The sequence below is a fragment of the Podarcis cretensis genome, assembly GCF_951804945.1.
Source record: "Podarcis cretensis genome assembly, chromosome: 7".
Classification (NCBI taxonomy): domain Eukaryota; kingdom Metazoa; phylum Chordata; class Lepidosauria; order Squamata; family Lacertidae; genus Podarcis; species Podarcis cretensis.
Window position 1 is genome coordinate 33,132,979 of NC_137176.1, and position 21,063 is coordinate 33,154,041.

The 21,063-nt window shown below is 42.7% G+C and overlaps 1 protein-coding gene across 3 annotated transcripts in view; it reads right to left on the reverse strand.

Moving 5' to 3' along the window:
- Positions 1 to 3,751: 3,751 nt before the first annotated feature.
- Positions 3,752 to 21,063, reverse strand: part of MBOAT1 (membrane bound glycerophospholipid O-acyltransferase 1) — a 46,811-nt gene continuing 29,499 nt past the window's right edge. For 2 of the 3 annotated variants that reach the window (XM_079983793.1, XM_079983794.1), the window contains 2 exons: positions 20,209 to 20,360; positions 17,033 to 19,492 (listed from right to left, as the gene is read on the reverse strand). In XM_079983793.1, the coding sequence (XP_079839919.1) occupies positions 19,354 to 19,492; positions 20,209 to 20,360 (291 nt within the window). In that variant the 3' untranslated portion in view covers positions 17,033 to 19,353. Of the gene's footprint in view, positions 4,082 to 17,032; positions 19,493 to 20,208; positions 20,361 to 21,063 lie in introns of those variants that run through there. The other variant, XR_013840710.1, reaches the window with a different exon arrangement.

Below are 21,063 nucleotides of genomic sequence, written 5' to 3' on the forward strand. Positions count from 1 at the left end.
GAGACACTCCTTCAGGTATACAGGACCAAGGCAGTTTAGAATTGTGCTCGGAAACGCACTGGGAGCCAATGCAGATCTCTCAGAACTGGTGTTATGTGGTCCCGGTGGCCACTCCCAGTCACCAGTCTAGCTGCCGCATTCTGGATTAATTGCAGTTTGTTTTCCTACTATATGTAGTCTTTGAGGAGCAGGATTAGAACCATATTTGTCAGCAGGCACAAAGTAGCTCTCAAAATCCTGCCCTGCTGTTTTTGTGACTAATATGTGTGGAAGACTAATATGTGTGGATGAACATACAAAGGAAAGATCAGCTCTGAAGCTCTCCTTGAACTTGTAAATTCACCAACTGAGTTCACAGAAGAAATTATTCTACAAATTTGTTGTCCAATATTTATTGTGTGCAATGAATGATTGTATTACGCATGTGTGTTACTCGCTGTTTATAATAAAGGTGAGGAGATTTCCTCCACTGGGACATTTTTGAATGATTCCTGTGAAGAAATATATAATATGCAGAAGTTATAAATCTTTGTCAAAGTTTTAAAATCCACATGGATTTTCTTGGAAGGACGTTGAGCAAGGACCAGAAATTGGCTCACGCTACTCAGCACTTATTTACATTACTATCCCTGAATAAGTAATATGTACTTGGGAGGAAAATCCTTCAAGTGCTACCTCACTTAGGCAAGTGTCTCAGATGCAGCCCCTGTCCGCACTACAGGGTTCATAATGCTTCCTGTCTCTTTTCTGTGCAGTATAACAGAGTTTTAGTCTATTTCAGCATCCTGGCTGATATGCCTACATCATGCAAACAAAATACCCAAATTTTTGTAGGCAGACTACTTGTAGTTTTTACAGACAGGTGTGATGTCCTTCTACTGTTTCAACTATCTGCTTTGTCTTTATTTGTTGTTTTTGTTTTTAAATACCGCCACTATCATTTTTGGAATGATGGATGGCTTATAAATCATTTAAATAAACAATGAAGCGAATACCACCCAGTATTAGAAGGGTTGGGGCGGGGGTTGGGGGGGTTCTTGTAAACCAAAAGCAAGTGCACAAAACTCAGTGGTTTGAAAAGATCTGAAAAGTTTTCGCAGGCTGCTTCAAAAAGCAAGTATATTAGAAAAAGAACAGTGTAACACATCTTTGCTTTATTTGTATCTATTTAATGATTTCTACCCTGCCATACAGTACTATAGGCCCCTCTGAGAGAATAAACACACAGACCCCTCCGTGGGAAGTGAAGTATGGTAAGACTCGCAAAAGACTACAATACTGTTCATATGCAGCTCTGAGATATTTTAATGCATTTTTCAGTAAAAAAATTGTTCCAACTTTTTCTTGCTCCAAAACGAAGAACAAGAACAAGATATTGTGTTATGCTAGGGCTGCCATACATTCGGATTTTCCCAGATATTATAGAGATTTCAAAGGTGAAATTTCTGAAAGGCAGCGCTTTGTCCTGGATCTTGGGCAAGTCAATTAAAAAACTGAGGGTTGGTTTTTGTTTTTTTGTTTTTTGCATTTTGGGGTATCCTGGCAACCCTATTTTATGCGCTTATTAATTTGTATCTATTTATTTTAAAACTACACCCACAGAGAAATTCTGCTTTCTGCAGCAGTCATGCAAAGTTTGTGGAGAGACTGCCATCCTGTGTCAGAGCCACAACATAACAGTAGATTTCTGCGTTGGAGCAGATCCACAACATTTATTTAGAGGACATGACTTCCCCAAAGAATCCAGGGAAAGGCAGTTTTACCTTCACAAAGTGACAATTCCCAGGATATCTGGGGGAATGTCATCTGCTTTAAATGTGTGCTGACTGTGCTTTAAATGTGTGGAGCAGATCTCACATGAGAGTCTGCAGATGCATCTGAGAACTTCTGAAAGGGTTGGCCTTAAAATAAATAGTGCCCTGGCCAAGGAGCACATTTGGTGCCACACACACACACACACACACAAAATGGTCAGTTTTGCAGAGCTGCCAGGTTTTGTGGCTTGTTTGCAAAACCTAGCAATATAACAGGCCCAACGGGTCCCATAATATGCCCTTGACCTCACTCCAAAGGCAGACTCCACCATTCTTCTGACACAGATGGATGCCATGACACTCAAATGAGCAATGTCTTCTCAGACGTCTGGGTAGCAAAATGAATTCTCCTCACACTTCCAGACACAGTTGCCAGTGGTGCACAAAATGTCTCAAAGCTGAAGCTCACTAAAATATATTTAATACCTTCATATCCTGCCTTTCCTCCAAGGAGATCAAAGTGGCATATGTGGTTTTCCCCTCTCTCCATTTTATCCTCACAGCGACCCTGTGATGTAGGTTAGGATGAGATCCCAGCAGGCCCAAGGTCACGTAGTGAGGTTCATGGCTAAGTGGGAATTTGAATCGTAGCCTCTCAGGTCCCGGTCTGATGCAGCAACCACTATGCCATACTGGCTCTCTTGTGATTTATCACATCACTTGTTGCCCTATCCACAGAGAATAACATTGCTTGAAACCCCCATCTCCCAGTCATTGTCCTAAAGTTGACACAAGCCAAAGCTTGCAAGGTCATATGGCGTGGACAGGAGGAGTCCCCCAGACCCCGGGCGGCCCCCCCCCATCATGTGGAATAATGACTCAAATCAACGTGCTATGGGATTAAAATGGGCACAACTTTATTATATTTCAGATGTGGGTAGACCTTGGCTCAGGCATTGGGTGTTATCCCTCCCCAGTCCCAGCAGGGGACCTAGAGAACATCAGGGTTATCCAGTGGGGGGGGGGATGGGCTGGCTCTGGAGAACATATGTTCAAGCAGAGATAGCCACCCCCGTTACGCCGCCGCCGCAGGGGAGAGCAATGACGACCTCTCGGAGTACGGTCAAAGGCTCCCTTCAGAAACCCCTTTAACGGGGAACCCTGGTATCTCCACTACAAAGAGGATGATAGACTAAAGGATTCCACCCAAGGCCTGATACTGCCAAAGTTGTGACGTTTTTCTACAGGAAAGGCAAAACCTGCCAATGCAGGGGAATTCCTTTCCGGCCCTTTAACAGCGACCTTGACGTAGCAATGCCCGCATACCTGTGAAGAAAAGTTAACCTGCAAAATAAGACTTAACTGAGGGTGGGTAGGGTGGAAGAAGCTCTGGAGCCAAGTGAGGATTCCCAGCTAAGATCCTCCCTCTATTATGTGGGCAGGTAGTCCCTCCCCTACCTGGCCTGGTCTCCTTGGCAACGCTTCCCCCAGGCGGGATTGGACAACTGACTAACGTAGGCGGAGACCTCCAGGTATCCCACCTGGGGGAAGGCAAAGCCAAGCCTGTGTTGATGGAGCTGCTCCAGATCCAGGGGCTGCGCACATCCACTCAAAGGGCGCCCCCCGTTTTATGCAGGGAGTGGTCATTATGAACAGCTACGGTGCACTATGGCAAAATGGCAGAACTACCACAGGTTTTACTTCAATATTTTGGCATGTTTTTGGTTAGTAGCAATTCTTATATCCAGTGTCCACTTGACTTGCTTGGCTAAAGAGGAAGTGTTGAAAAAAGTCCACACACAAAAATATATCCAGCACACACACACACACACACACACACACACTTGCCATCTGTAAAAGGGATGGTGAAGGGGTGGGTGGTGGTACAGCCCTTTCAAAAATGCTTTAATATACCTTTACTTAAAAAACCCTTGCTTTTCTGCAACAATATTTTTATTAACTTCAACTTCCAATCTGAAAAGTAAAGTCACAATATGACAAGAACTGATTGGATAAGATCTAATGGGCAGTAGTTGCTTGCGTCTGATTTTTCTTCTTTCTTAATGTGTCTGGACTATTATAGTGACTATTTATTCATTTACAGTTATTTATATCCTGCTTGTCAGGATACAGATGCTTCAAAGACAGTTTGTAAGTAAATTGAAGAGGCATTAATAAAATCATAACCGTCTCAAATTATAATGGTTCATTTGGACTCTTCTGTCACAGGAACAGGGTCTCCATTCCCTCAGAGTTCATACAGCTGTCCTTGCTTCTTGCAGCAGCTGATTGTGTTTCTTTGTCAGTCCAGAGAAGTCCAGCTCATCCTGAGGGGACAGCAAACTCATAACAATCTCCACCTTCCAGAGTCAGGGCTTATCCACACCGTGTCAAAGTTGGTCTTGTACGTTAGCCATTCTAGCATTTCAACGGTATGAACCACATGGCATTTTCACTGTCCAGGCAACATCTGAGTTTTCCTACTTTCCATCTAATCACTAGTAGTGTAAAGGGGTTTTCTAAAACAATTATATTCCACTAAGCCATGTGGCATGCATTTGGCATACCATGGTTTAAGGATTATAGCAGATTTCCTTAGTTTCACACCCCACAACCACCTCACATATTACTTGCTGCTCCCTGCATCAATTCTTTTAAGAAAAAGCTATTTCATTTCTTTCCCTTGGACTTATAAAGAAAGTCTCACACTGGAGGGTTTCTGCTTCTTCTTAACCCTGCCCTTACTCAGCAGCAACCTGTACACACACACACACACACACACACACACACACACACACACAATTTTTATTTATTTTCCATTTAATATTATACATTCACATCATCATTATACACTTTACAGCTTTGGCTCTTTAGAGCCTATCGACTTCCTTCCCTCCCACCTCATGGCTTTCAAAATTAACCTTTGTATCATTGCATTTTGTACGTTTTTCAATTCTAATTACAGTACACTCATTACAAAATAGCTCAAAATTTAAATAAAAATAGAAAATTTCTCATTACAAGTCTTCAGACAACTCTGCTAGTGATGTTAATTGCTTACAATAATCTTTCAGATATCATATAAATTTACTCCAGTACTTTTGGAATACTTGATCATGCTGGTTTCAGATTTTTCCTGTCAGTTTCGCCAGTTCTGCAAAGTCCATCATCTTCATCTGCCACTCTTCTTTCGTTGGTACTTCTTGTTGTTTCCATTTTGGGGCTAAAACAATTCTTGCCGCAGTAGTTGCATACATGAACAGTCTTTTATCTTCCCTTCACCCACTATACCCAGTAAAAAGGCTTCTGGTTTTTTAACAAAAGTATTTTTAAACATTTTCTTTTGCTTATTATATACCATTTCCCAGAAAGCCTTTACCTCTTTACAAGCAACAACCTATTTTGAATGATTGCTTGTTGGGCTGCTCAGGAGACAGCAGCCATTTTAACTGCCTCTGGCCCATGCCTTCCCACAGGGTAGTTGGGGGCAGATGGCCCCATGGGGGCAGAGGAGAGAGTCTAGCAGGAGGAGGCCCTGAGATTATATTTTCCTGTCTCTCCTGGACTCGTTCCCATAGGACAATGATCAATGGCCCCATGAGGGGAGGCAACAGGTCACCTGCAGCATGCGCTGAGGAGAATTTTGCCTGCCTATCTCTTGCTCTCTTGAAAATTTTCCCCACAGGGCAGTTGGCGGGAGTAGGCCCTGGTGTCTTTTTCACTTGCCTGCCTCCTTCCTTCTCCAAATTATACTAATTTGCCAACCTGCATGAATATTTCTGTGTGTGTTCATGTAAGAAAAGAGCTGAATGAATGTCCTAGAATCTACGATGGATGCCTCTGGATACACTGAATGGTGGAAGAAAAGCAGCTGAAGACAGAAACTGTTGGGCAGATTATGCAAGTGTCCCTATTTTCCAGGGAAGGTCCTGGATTTATAGAAGCCATGCCAGTTTCTGATTTGATCCCAGTGATGCCCATAGAGACTGTTAAGTTGTGGGTGAACATATCAGACGACACAGCGATTCTTCAAACAGCTCTTGTTTATTCATAGGCCAGAACAGAACTGAACTGAAGGATTCAGTCAGCCTGCTTATATAGAGCTCCAGTACAACGTATCTGTAACAATTTTCTAAAACTATCCAATCACTGAACCTCACTTTTGATCCCTTATTTGCATAACTATCTACAGTATCCCCTGCTGGCCCAGGGTGAGAACTTCAGTACATAACAGAGACCTCAGCTAACTAGCCAGGCTAGAGGCCTTGTGCCTTATCTTGTGCTAGGAACAGCTTTAGTCCCAATGTTGTAAACAACATTCCTAAGTGTCTACTTTTGACAAGAGAGTCCTTTGTTTCCTCGCCTAATGAATAGATAATGAAGGAAAGACCATACATGGTATAATTAGTATTGTGTTGTTACTTTAGATTGGAGGAAGTTTATGCATATGTATTGCTTTAACAGATAATAGCTATGTATATAAAGCAGGCCCCACCCTTTTGGTAGCCATTACTGAGCTAGCCTCAAATGTTAATTTTGCTACACCAGAATGTCACACTTGTCCTTAGGATGTCCCTGTTTTCATCAAAGAAAACATACCTCTAGAAGAGGTAGAAGTCATCCCATTGTTTAGCTCCATAGCCTGCAGAGAAGGAGGAGGTAAAGATGACTTTATATGTGAGCAAAATTGCCTACCGTCTTTTGTTCACCAGAGGTGTTAACTTCATCTGAGCCTGGAGGGGGAGCCAGGATAGGGATTAGAGAAGGGGGCCATTTTGTTGGGATGGTGAGCCAAGCAAGTAAAGAGCTGAGGAGTGGCATGAGTCTAAGGACCTGCCATAAGAGAGGAGGTGGGGCAATGCAGTTTTTTTTTTAATCAGAGCCTTTCTTGGAAGTAAGTCACAGAAAAAAAAGAGGAAGTAGAGCCTAGAGGAACAGGGCTGTGTGCAATGACGAAGGAGAACAATTAAATTACTGGAAACAAACCAACAAATTAAACATTTCTGATACCGCTTGCTGACCTGCTTAAAAGTAACTGATCAGCAGAGCAAATCATTATTTACAGAGTGGCCAGCTTTTTATCTGCATCTTTAGCATGCAGTCTGTGGTCTTGTCCTGGTCAGTTGGCAACCTTAATTCCACACCTTTTCATTGGCCCTACATACCATGTAATCATAGTTATGGGGAGCCCTACAGAAGGAATATTTATAAATGGATCTTCACAGCAATGCAACCATGTGTGTGTGTGTGTGCGTGTGTGTGTGTGCGCGCACACACACACACACACACACACACATTCAGAGAGAAACAGAAAATAATGCTTTGCAATTACAGTCCACAGCTGCTGCAGTTCCAATATGCTTGCTCCACACAGGTGCAGCTATTATGACAATGAATAGTACACATTAAAGGTGCCATCTATAGGGGTAATAATACTAGGGTTGAAGAGGTATTTTCATTTTCAGCCTAATGTTAGGAAGGAGAGAGAGAGAATAATGTAAAATAAAAGAAGGCAATTCACAACCATCCCTGATGGTTCAGCTGCTGCTTAGAAACATTCTGGTTTCAAAGAATTCGCAGGTAATGAGTATTAGGCCAGCATGTGAAAATCAAAGCACTAAATGGTTTAGAGGGGATTCCCTTTTAGCATCCAAAGGAGAAGGCAACATCAGGATTCATACCAAAGAAATGTCATCCTGTAAAATACCTTGGCAGAGTGCAGCCCAGGTAACACTGTAGTCAGAGTAAATAAATTATTTCCACAGCTCCACCAAAGGATAAATGCCGTATTTACTAGAATGTAATGTGCACCTTTTTCTGCTAAATTACATCACGAAAATACGGGTGTGCATCAGATTCAATGGCACATTACATTCAAATAAATATGGTAAGTGAAGAGTCTTCGGAGCTTAATTTTTAGCAGAGGTCATCAGGGCTCACCAGTTTTCGATGCCCGGGATTAACCCTGGGGCATTTGTTTTGTATTACATTTATGTCCCAAGTTTCCTCTAATGATCTTGGGGCAACTTACAAGGTTCTACTCCTCTTTCCTGCATTTGAGTAATTCACAATTTATTCATTTGTTGTCCAAACTGCCCTTCATCAGTTCATCTAGACATCAGTACAGCAAAGCAAGAAAGACCCACCAGCATTTTTAAACCTATATTAAACACAACCATAATTTTTTAAAATGCAGCTGATCTCAGTCAGGATAATCTTTTTTGAAAGTCCAGCTGAAGAGATAAATTGGGAACTGGTGCCAGAAACCAAGTATTGAAGGTGCCTTCAAATAATAATAATAATAATAATAATAATAATAATAATAATAATTTTATTATTTATACCCCACCCATCTGGCTGGGTTTCCCCAGCCACTTTAGGCAGCTCCCAACAGAATATTAAAAACACGATAAAACATAAAATATTCAAAACTTCCCTAAACTGGGCTGCCTTCTAAAAGTCAAATGGTTGTTTTATTCCTTGACATCTGATGGGATGTTCCACAGGGCAACAAGAAGGGTCTCCTTTGCAGACAGATCTCCATACATAAGCAGGCTGATATAGGAAGTATTCCACTATTTGGCTTCTAAGTTGTTTAGGGCATTATAAGTTAACATTAACATATTGTATTGGGCTCAATAGTATACCGTATTGGTAACCTGTGCATACCCTGCCGGTGTTGTTGAAATCTGGCAAACTGTGGCTAAACTTAACTATAATTTGTTTAAACCAAGCCAATTTCAAACCAACAAAGTATAAAGATGGCTTGTTTAGGATTAAAACCACACTTTAAGGTTTGAATGTACTGTAACTCTAAACTGCAGTTAATCAAAAAACAGAAGCAAAAGTGCTGAGGGGTGGGGAGCATGAAAGGCCAAGATTCACACAGGGCTCATTCCTATTATAATAGGAAAAGCCATGGTTTAGCAGGTCATCTGAAGAGAGCCATTTTCTCACTGATCTTTACAGTGGTCTCATAAAGGCAAAGCTGGAGCAAGGCTGAGGTAGTAGCTTGCCAAATAGTATCTAGTGAATTCGTGACTGAGGGGATGTTGTAAATGGTATTGCCCATAATAATCTCTAATGGCTTCTGAACGTCAGAAGCCATTTGTGATAATTCCAGCAACTCTCCAGCCAAAATCCATAGCTTTTCATAAAATACCACTTTATTTCATGTATCCGGAAGAGTTTGCCATCTCAGATTATGAGCATACTTGTCATTATGAGAGCTTCTAGCCCTCATTTTAGAGATCGGTGGTCCAGAAATGTTAAGCAGTTTATTAAAGTGTTCATAGGCCACCTTTCAGGATACATATCCTCACTCACAAGATAGCATAAAAAGCATGAAATGAAGAACAAGCATAAAATGCATGAAATGAAGAACAAGCATAAAAATCAAGATAAAATCAAAACAACTATCTAAAAGACAACAAATGTACAGCAGATAAAGCCATATTGTTATAACTCAGCTAAACATTACAAAATAATTAAAAATAATTTAGGCTACAAGTATTGGACGGTGGAGGGGAACTGGATATGCCTAATTCACCTTATCCTCCTCCAACACTCTGTTGGGATCTTGCAGACAGGGTAGAAATTGGAGCAGAGGAATACTTTTGTTCTCCTGTCCTTTTTCCAGTGGTTTACCTCTTATCAGATGAGGGTAGGGAGAGCTGAAACAAAACCAGCTCTAGAGTTGGTATGATTTATTTTGTAGTTTGGGTGTGTGACAGGGAATTGGGAAGGTTATAGATCCTTACGTTCCATTTCTTCCCTGGTCCACTCCCTACCTCTTGGCATTGCTAGGGTCCAGGTTGCAGAAGGTGTCACAGCACTGGGGAAGGGGAATCTAACATTGGATCCTCCCAGAGGTCAAAGCACCTCAGAGACGGTGTTCAGAAGCATCCTATGGCCCCTGGGATACCACCCCAGGCAGGGCCATAAGATAGCAGGGTCAACTAGAAAGTTTGCTGGTTGTTGCTTTTTAACACATTCACAGAAACCAAGCAGGTGGTGGATGAGAACACTAAAACAGACAGCAGACTAAGGCCACATTAGAGCACTATGGTACTACTTTAAACAATCATGGCTTCTCCCAAATAATTCTGGGAGCAGTAGTTTAAGGATGCTAAGAGTTTTAAGGAGGCCACTATTCCCCTTGACAGTGTACGGAGTTCTCCGTAAAGGGGGACCCATTGTTAAACCACTCTGTAAACCAGAGCTTTCCAAACTTTTCATGTTAGCGGCACACTTTTTAGACATGCATCATTTCGCAACACAGTAATTCAGTTTTACTAGTAAACCAGTCTAAACTAACCCTTTTCCAGCCCCGTGAGGAGCACGGGGAGCGTTTGCGTGACACACCTATACATTGCAGCCGACACACTAACGTGTCGTGACACACGGTTTGGAAAGCTCTGCTATAAATGGTAGTTCTGGGAGGGGAATAGGGGACTTCTAACCGTGCTACAGCTCCCATAATTCTTTGGGGGAACCAGTGATGTTTAATGTGGTATCATAGTGCTTTACATGAAAGATATGAATGTGGCCTAAAAAGCAGTTCACTGCATGCCATTACACATTCGCTAAAACTGTTCTCTGGATTCACAACACACGCCAGTTTACCAGAGCTGGCAGAGCAAAAGTGCCTTAAAGGGGCCTAAAATTGAGGGGAGGGAACATTACACTCAATTTGAAACACCATAGGACGTCAGCATAATGAAAACAAAACTGAATGGATAAGCTGGCTGGTATACTAGGAATGGGAAAAGGCAGCTGAACTCAAGAAAAGCCACTGGATAGAAGTAAACAGAAAGCCTGGGAAGCAACCTGGCAATAAACAGGGTTGCCAACTGGCTAGAAAAATGTGGGCCGCCCTGATAACCTGCTGGTGCCTGCACACTAAGCTACAGTTAAAAACACAGCTACAGAAAAGTTGCCAACCCAGTGACAACAGGGCAGCTGTGCCACATACAAGGTTTAGAAGGAACAGAGTTTGCAGGTTCTGTTCCTTATTTCCGAATGTCTTTGCACACCCTTGAACAGTAATACAAATGCACAGTATATCCCACCAATGGCACATGCTGGAATCTTTACTGTAGAGCAGCCTTCTCCATTGTTGGGCCCTCCAGTTGTTGTACAACAACTCCTATAATTCCTGATCAATGACCATGCTGACTGGTGTTGATGGGAATTGCAAGGGAACTATATCTAGAGCCAGTTTAGGGCACCTTGGGCCTAGAGGCCAATCCTTAAGTTTCCATAGAAACTTCTCAAAGGAGGAGGGTGGAGACACAACAAGAACAACAAGGCTGTACCTGCTCATTGGCCACATCCCCACAGACTCCTAACAACCCCACCAGTTCTGGTGGGCATTAGCCGCCATTGTTAAAGGGAAAAGAGGGTATTCCTTTTTTGTCCTCTCCCTATGTGTCATTATCTTGCGAATGCAGTGGTTTTTCCCCTCCGAATAATTAAATCATATTCACGAGGACAGCAGATTAATTGAATTTAAATTCCGAACGACTACAGAAGCAGAGAGGCATGAGTCACTAGTCCATTCTAATGAGAAGATTTATTAAGGACCTTTCTCTGATAGACATATAGAGCAGGGTTATAAATATTTCATATTCAATTAATTGAATTTTGCCCTCCGTCTGCGTTGCTGCCCTGAAACATTAATCCACTGGGAAATAAAATCTCAAACAAAGTAGGAAAATTTGATCATTGCAGCAGAAATGTTCTGCTCCCTCAACCCCACCCCACCCCTGGCAGATGACCACAGTGTCTAGGGCAGAAGCCCAAGTGTCAACTGCTTCCGGATTTCTACAGAGATTGAAAAGATGACTGTTCATTAATTGAACTGTATAAAATGGATGCATGTATAAGATCATAGGAGTCCTGCCTGATCCAAAGCAGATTTATAGACGCAGTTGCAGTGTTGAACAACCCTCAATAAATAGGTCACATAAACCTAAGAATCCTTGGGGTGGCTAATGTTTTTGGACAACAGAAATATTTTGGGCTACAACTCCCTGGTCAGCCCTCGTCACAGGCTATGCTGCCTGTGGCTGACAGAAGCTGAAGTTCAACAAGAACTGATAGGCCATATATTTTTCCCTTCCTGCTTCCAATATTTCAGCGTCATGGTGATCCTTCATATATGAAATAATGTGCTCAAGTTTAAATGGATTTGATGCTTACTAAGAGCATGTCAACATGACAATGCAGCAGGTCTTACACTGTGCAATAGAACTCATTGCTTTTCACCAAGACAAGCCCTTCTCTGTAATGCTTACGGTCAATTTGCTCTCCTCTAACACAGACCGCCTTTAATGCAACATCAGAGCCTGTGTGTGTCCTCTGCCCACCGCCGCCATGCCACTCTTCTTTGGGCCTACCCATATTTACATCCAGCTGGGTTGACAGAGCAATGCCACAGAGACCAGCAATCATCGTCTCTGAGCCCACCCCACAAACACCATGATGCGACAAAAAGGTAGGTTGGCCCCAGGGGCAGACTTGGTACTATGGCGCCTTGAGCGAGGCCAAAATTTGCCCACTATTCCTTGTACTGTGCTGCACTTTGGGAAGCAGCTGTGAGTGCTCTAGCAGGGTCTCAGAGCACCTCCACCTCCTTCCCAAAGCTGGGCAAGTGCTAACTAGGTTTTGGGGAGGAGGAGGGAGGACTCTAGGACCCTGTCAGAACCCTCTTGCCTCTTTCCTGTAGGCGGGCAGGTGGGCACCCTCAGTGGGCACTCTCTCTGCTCGGCGCCTAGTAGGGGGGAACTGGTTGCACTGCCCTAAAACCCCTTCTGTTGCCACATTTTGGGCTGAGTTCATCTAATGATTCCTGCCAACAGAAGAAAGCACAAGGTCTTCTGCTAGCACAAAGGGGTTTTTTGCCTGCTGCCCTCCCGCTCAGGCAGGCATATGCAAACTCAGCCCTCCAGATGTTTTAGGACTACAATTCCCATCATCTCTGACCACTGGTCCTGTTAGCTAGGGATGATGGGAGTTGTAGTCCCAAAACATCTGGAGGGCTGAGTTTGCCTATGCCTGCCCTAAGGCCCCCACCCAATTGGCTCAGGGTAGGTTGGAGAAACCATAGAACAGCACACAGGTGGAAGAGAAGGCAGGATGTGCTGGCAGAACCTCCTTAGCACCATGTTGAATTCCTACAATAAGGTAACTCACGGAAGTTCACAGAAGGAAAAGCTTCCCATCTCCTCCCCTCACCCTACACACTCCCCTAAAAAAACTTATCTAGAAGATCTGGGAGGGTCTCCTGAACAATGGGGAATGGGGTACAAGGGGGCTTCTAGAGGAGAGGTTAATGGCCCAAAATTTGACTGAGAGGCTGGGAAACTTTCCTTCTAGTTAACTTCCTCACATTAACCTATTTTATGATCCAAGCCAGTAGGCTGATTATAAGCAACCAATTATGGTTCCAAGTTCTCCAACAAAAAGCTCAACGGGAGAAACAAAAGCAATTCCACCCTCCAGGCAGCTGTGCTCTTTGCACTCCATGCTCTTTGGGGAGAATATGTCAAGTTGCTTTCAGCCATATGCTTTATTCTTTAGGAAAACAGCTACTATTCATTCTTCTGCAATGTTTTAGCAAGGATGAAGCAAGCATTTATCTGAAGTAGCTGCTGAGACACCGTTTTAATCTCATAGCAACATCATAATCACTTCCCATAAAATAAATCTCTATCCACACACAAGGATTTTTGGAAGATGTCCCAGAGTGTATTATAAAGTTCCCTGAAATCATAGCAGTGGTTTCACATCTTAAAATATTCTAGCAAATATTTCTACTTCACCATGACTGATCCGAGATAAAACAAAACATGGTGGAATCTATTTTTTAAAAAGGAAGAAGGGGAATGCATATAGTTGGTCCCAATAAATTAATGCAGAGTTGGGGGGGGGGTAAGTAAACTTCAGAGAGTTTGGGAGGTCCTTGAAAACTTCAGGAATTGTAGCCAAGGATGGGGGAGAAATTTAGTTTGATTTATATTTCAGTGTGATCCTCCGTTAAGTCACACTTCCCAAAACAATACACAAACCAAAATGTAGCTATTTATGAAATTCACACTTCTCTGAATATTGTGGTGCAATTCTCCACCAAAAAACCTGTACAAAAAAAAAGTTATGCTAGGGGAAAGGGTCTTTACAAATCATCACCACTTATTTTACTTATTAGTCACCTTCATGAGGATTTTTTTTTCTTTTTAAAAAATTGCAAACGCATGCAAAAATACACAGAAAATGAAACAGGAAAAATGAGGAACAGAGACAAATGAGAACTGACAGATTCGTCCATTCCTAACTCAAAGGTGGCTACCTTGTAGAAAGTTGTGCTGCAGTCAGCAAAATTATGACAAGGAGACTGAAAAGATCACTTTACCTTACATGTACCTGTCTGTATCCGGAGGTCTTCTTCAGCAGGCCCCAGTCTGCCAAATGGGTGCCTCTGCCAAGTGAAATAAGGGAAAGGGTGACCACGGAGAGGGCCCTTTTGATGGTGGCACCCCAGCTGCAGAGTGCCTGCCACAAGTCTTGCTCACCTTTCAATGTTGCTTTTAATGATAGTGCACTTTATATTTTCAGTTGTCTCCCTTTCTGCTTTGGTTGGGGGGGGGACCCCAATTATGCAGCAAACTGTTATTTTCTGGTATTGTGTTTTTAATTGCATGCCACCATTTTCTTTGAAAGCCACCCAGAGAACTGTTATATAAATACTGCAAATAAAACAAAAAAATGGTATGAGAGCCACTCCCCTCCAGGCACCCACCCAGGCTCCTGCTGAACGGACACACTGCACTGCAGTTTTATATATACCAAGCCCTGGGCACAAAACAAAACAGCATTCCAGAGATGAGTTTCCACCCATAAACTCAGCATTGTTCACCATCCTGTCATGGAAGGGTCTGAAAAGCAGAGAAGTGTCAAGTTCTCCCCTTGCTGTCCCAGCTCTTGGAAGAGCTCCTAGGATTTCTTCCTTCTCCAATTCATCTCCTACAGCCAAGACTGGTCATAGAATCATAGAATTGTAAAGTTGGAAGAGACCCTAGTCTAACCCCCCACCCCCCGCAATGCAGGAACACACAGCTGTCCCATACAGGGACCACACCTGCGTCCTTGGTGTTATCAGCATCCGCCTCAGAACCTGAAGATGCTCCTCTCCCTTGACCAGACTTTGGAATGAGATTGCTTGATGATAACATTCACGTGAAGGTCTGCATTGAACACCCTCTGCCTTGCACATAGCAAAGGTTTGCCCGGCAGCAGTCAACTCTTTCTTCATAAACAGGGCAGCCTCTTTTCTGATGTTTTGGGGGCTTATTCTCAATTCATGCAGGTAACACAGGCCCAGACATCTTCACTTTCATGCATCATAAGGTAAATAGGCAGAGGGATGCAACTCATGAAAGAGTACAGTGGTACTTTGGGTTATGAACTTAATTTGTTCCGGAGGTCCGTTCTTAACCCGAAACCATTCTTAAGCTGAGGCGCGCTTTCCCTAATGGGGACCTCCCACTGCTGCTGCACCGCTGGCGTGCGATTTCTGTTCTCAACCCGAAGTACTACTTCCGGGTTAGCGGAGTTTGAAACCGGAAGTGTTTGTAACCTGAGGTACTACTGTATATGGCTTTGCAAGCATAAGGTCTGAGGTTCAATCACTGGCATTTCCAGGTAGGGCTGACCTCTGCCTGGAAACTTGAAGAGCTGCTGCCAGTGTTGACAAGACTGGGCTAGACAGACCAGCTGTCTCAGTAAAAGGCGATTTCCTAGGTTCCTCTGGCACTGTGCAGCCAGCATCACAATTTGGGAACAAGAGCAAAAGCTAGGCGAGTTTCTCTCTGTCCCTTCTTTCCCGACTCTGCTAATAATGTTATGAACTTCTAGCATAGAATCATAGAATTTTAGAGCTGGAAGGGACCCTGAGAGTCATCTAGTCCAAATGCAGGAATCTCAACTAGATCATATCACATCCCAGCCTTCAGTTACCTTTTTCTCCAAACTTAAAAACCCCCAAACGCTTTCACCTTTCTGTGTTGGAAAGGTGCTCAAATCCAAACAGGGTAAAAGGGTGAAGCCTGAAACTACCCCTTGCCAAGAATGATTTTGAGTCCTTCAATTTCGTTTTAGGGGTCAGCAACTGGCAACTCATGAGGATAAATCCAGTCTTTCCCCCTGAGATTTGTCGATCCAAAGGGGGAAAAAGAGCAGAAACTCTGACAATAGGATTTGCTGGCTGACAAGCAGAAAGTTGTGTTCCTTTACTGCTTTTCCACACCCTTCTCAGAGTTGCTCCTGTTACTTCCCAACCACACAAAAACAGAAGCATTTCCTTTATCCATGGCAGGGAAATCTGTGGGCCAAGGATGATGGGAGACCAAGCCTAATAGAAGCTCAGTTAGCAGAGCATGAGACTCTTAATCTCGGGTCATGAGTTCAAGCCCTGCATTTGACGAAAGGTGATGACCCTCACAATCCCTTCCAACTCTACAATTCTATGAATCTAAACATCTGGAAGGCTGCCAGTTCCCTGCCCTCTCGCATAATTAAAATCAGCTCAAAAACTAAACGTAGATTGGACAACTGTGCGGCAGTGGCCACTAGATGTCACCAGTACCATATGCTATTTTTAAGCCAGCTCTTTTTCCCAATATGTGAAAAGTCACATTTTTGAAAGGGAAGCTTTTTAAACTTGTGGCATTTAGATAGATCCCTTTTTAAAAGGATCTGACAAATCAAATAAATTCGCTGTCTATCAACAGCAAATAGCCAGGAGACCTAAATGGAACTGGCGAGTTCAAAGGCAGACTGCAGCTGCAGCAGAAAGGAAGCATAGACCAGGCCATGGGGGGGGGGAGTCAACTAAGTTTTGCTGAGAGTAGATTCACTGAAATTAATAAGCATGGCTAAGTTTGGTCCACTGATTTCAGTGAGACTACTCTTGAGGAAATTTAGCTTGAGTAAATAAAATCTGTCGATAAGGCAGTCAAACAGAGGTTGTAGCCAGACAAAAACACATGAACATAAATTATACCTCAGAATCATACATAAAAATAAAAACTTAATAAACAATCAATAAAGCATACCCATAAAACAGAATCTTAGATCTCCAGGAAGGCCATGTGGTTTTACTAATTATTCTGTTGCTACCTTTTCAATTATTTTTCATATATTGTGATCCACCTTGAGTGTTCTTATAATGGAAGGAAGGGGTATAAATACTCAAATAAATAATTATTCAAAAAATGCTCTTTGGATTTAAAAAATAATAATATTTATTTTAAAAAGCTTTACAAAGATTTGCGCTTAGAATCCCTGGATTGAAGAACAGGGTGAAAATGTCCCAAATAAATACATAATATGACCAAACAGCAATTAAGTGATAACAGACAGCAGCAACATTGGTTCCCAAGGCATTCTGCTTCACTTGCACCTTTTAAAAGGTGGTTTAATGCTACTCTCACATTGATCATTTGATTTGGAAAAGTCCAGCTCATTAAGATCAGAGCTTCCCCTCGCCTTTCCAACCAGAAACTGGAAAACGTTTTTTCATCCCTCAACTTTATACAAAATTTTAATATCTTTCCCACTGTAAAACAAAACAAAAAAGCTATCAAATTCAGCTCTGAAGCATGTAGCCAAACAGGACTTTAAAAGAACAGACGTGTGGATCCAATGTGGAACCCACTTGGGCAAAAAGATTATCACTGCGCCTAAGTAGTAGACAGGTGCAACACCCATGTCTTTCACTACCAGGGCACTCCATCCTTGAGGCTCAGTAGGCTGTCTGAATTGGGACAGGTTATAGGTGACAAGTTGGGTGACAGAGGGAAGCACTTATGAGCTAAGAGTAGGCAGGTGACAAGGGAGCAAACTTACAGGGCAAGAGGTTTGCATCAGTTCCATTAATTTTAAATTTATCTTGTTCCCTTCATAAAGAAAACGTATTATTTAAAAATGGAAAGAACCATTTACATTTTAAAAACCTAAAAGCATCGTTTTGAATATTAGGAAGCATATTCCGAAAAGGTTAAGTCAAGTGCTTCGCACCAAGTTCCCTGAGTTATTTTCCAAGTGCCAAAGTCATTTATCTTTGTTCGGCTATCATGAAATAATGAATGCAGGCAACATTTGAAAGGTTTGTAGTATCAGGAAAAGATTATGGAGTTCAGTGGCAGTGGTGGTGGTGGGGAGAAATCACCCAAGCTCAGCATAGAAAACAGGTCTAACAGGAAGTGTTCTGGAAAAGCCTGTAATTCTCTTTCAAACCCTGTCTAGCCCACATTACTCACCTCAGACAGTCTATACCTGATTTTATATCTGTATGGGCAACCACAGCCAGCCTGCTCCATGATCTTCCCTTTCCTAATGCCTAGTCCGTCACTCAGCATGCACTTCGTTTGTTCTAGGTTAATGATTCTTAAAACATTTTACCAAACAGGACCCACCCATGTAAATTTCCTTTTTGCAGGGATGTACTGTCTATGTGGGCCTACTGGTCCCCACACCTGTTGACCATGAATCACAATTTTTTTGCAGCTTTTGGTGCATTCAGGAAACCCACCCATGAAATTCCTTGCAACCCACCATTTGGGAATTACAGGTACACACTACAAGTTACTTTTCACCTTGAATCGTTTTATGTGGGGGTGGGGGAAGAAAAACATTTTGATGCTTAGGGCACCCATCTGCTAATGTCAAGGTGGGCGTCGGGGTCAGGTCAGCCATAACTCACAAGATGTCAGTGAAGTGAACGCTTTATACAAAGAAATAAAAAACAGCTCAGGCTGAGTCAGCACAGCATCTCCTCCCAGTAGATCTTGCCTGAATGAGGCAGTTGTGGGGAGTGAAGGTCTTTCCACATTTGCCTACGTATCCTCCTCCCCTGGGACCTTCCCTAGCAAACTGAGACTCCTTCATCTTGTCTCTCTTTGCTCTGCCCTCTTTGTTCCTCTTTGTGTTCTGGGAGACTGGGGGGGGGGGGTTGAGACTCCCTGGCTTCTTCAGCAGCCTGCCTGATCACTGCCTCTTGCCCCCCCCCCCGAGCCTCCTTTCCTGCCTTTGACTCAGGCCTCTCCCAGCTCACTAAACTCTGTTGCCTCTTCAGCTTCCGACACCTCCTCCCTGAAGTCTGCTCCCTCTTCTCCCTCTGACCACTTGCTGTCATCCCACCACCAGTCCCCTCACTCGGAGCCTTCTTCCCCTGGGGGTTCCCCTGGGGGTTCCCCAGCTAGTGCCCGCCCCACTCCTCTGCATCTAGCCAGTCCATGACAGCTAACCTCCAATGATTATCTTTCCCCTACATCAAAAGCACTGGATAATTAAGATTAACTTTAAGAGATGATAGACATTAAAGACACTCCATTATCCTCTTTAGTTTACAAAAAAATATATTATCTTCGCCCATCAAGGATGTAAACATTACCCAGTAACAAGTCTTAACTGGTAATCAGTCCATTTCCTTTCTGTCCATTTAAAAAGTTTCTTAAATTAAGCCACTGCAATGATGTATTGCTCGTACCCATTTTTCCAGCGTCTCACAGAAGAGGAGCGACAATTCCCTTTTGAGGTATCATTTTGCTTTCTCGTTTATGTCAGAGTTGTGCGTGCCTTGAATGGGAAGCTGCTGCCTTTTCATGTGTTTTTGAGATCTGATTGGAAGGACCAGCAACACAAGTACACATAAAATGTGCATATGAAAGTACAGTGACCTGTAGGGGACAAAGAAAGAAGTAGCAAGGAATATAAAGCAAGTGGAAGTCAGGTTAAAACAACCTATAATGATGAGTAGTGATTGTATTTCACTGAGATGCAACATATTGGGTTGTAGCTCTTCCTGGACTACTAAAGCAAAATACTTTGAAAAGGGGAGCAAACCATTATGCCTCTCAAAGCAATAACTCAGGATTTCTAGAAAGTGCCCTGGTCTATCTGCCAAACTTAACCTTGTATGTTTGGGCCCTGAGTTGGAGATTTAATAAGTCTACACTCCATCAAGAGTTCAGTTTTAAATTTTCACCATATCCTACTAACAAACATTCACATGGAACTTCCCTCAATGTTGTTCTGCACCCTTCTTCCATCTACACAACAACCTGCCATCGCCATACACTATGAATTTTAAGGGAAGGAACAGATATAAAAATAAAATTGCTGAGTGCACTTTCCAACTTGGAATGAAACAGATGCATTGCCCCTTCTCATTCCTTTCATATATTTGCATCAAAGGCCCAAATATACATTTCAAATATTAACTGAGCTTCCAAAGGTGACACAGCTAGCAAAATATATCCTGTTTAGCTTTCCTTCAAACCATGATGAAACATCACCCAACGTGGACCACAGGCTGGCAAATCTGAAAAAGCTAGGGCCTGATGCAACCCCAAGATTTTTTAAAAAACAGCTATAATAATAGGTGGTGACTTACTTGTATAATTTAATTGTAGGCTCAACAGCTAGCAGAACAAATGGTGCAACGGTATAGCAGACAGAGAGCTGAGTTACCAACCAGGTCACAATGTCATAGCCCGTTTTGAGAGGCTTTGGGGAGACGAAGAAATGCCGGAAATTGTTCCTGACCTTTAAAAAGGCAAAAAAGAAAAAAGTTTAAAAGCAATCTTCACATAATGGCTGCTGTCCTATCCACTTAATCATGATGTGGTCTGGTATACCAATAAGGAATATTTGGTTTCTTCTTTCCTCTTACTAAATAAGAAAGAAGTGTCTCAGCAAGAAACTGAGGAGAACAGCAGCTGAACAGACCTGGAAGAAGTGGCTTAGGCTGCAGTCCTATACACACATATTTCCTAGCAGGCATGCATAGGATTGCATTGTAAAGTACAAAGATTCAGTAAAAGATATCTCAAAAGGCCAAAGCCAATGCAATAATTAGCATACAAACAAATGTACACCCACCACCCCAAATTGTACAAAGCAGAATACCAAACTTACATAAACGTCCAGGAGCAGTCACAGGAGAGACGACAAAGAGAGGGGAACCATCTAAGCTACCACAACTACCAGAAACTGCAGTCAAATCCTTCTCTAGTTGCTGATTCTTCAGCAAACACTGTTGTCAATTTTTTTTGGTAGGAACATGTTGATGATATATGATTTCCAGGAAGTGAATTTCCTTTTCCTTTTGGACATCTTCCCATCAAGCAATTACAGTGGTACCTCTGGATGCGAACGGGATCCGTTCCGGAGCCCCATTCGCATCCTGAAGCGAATGTAACACGCAACTGCATGTCTATGCGTGCACGGGTCGTGTTTTGCTGCTTCC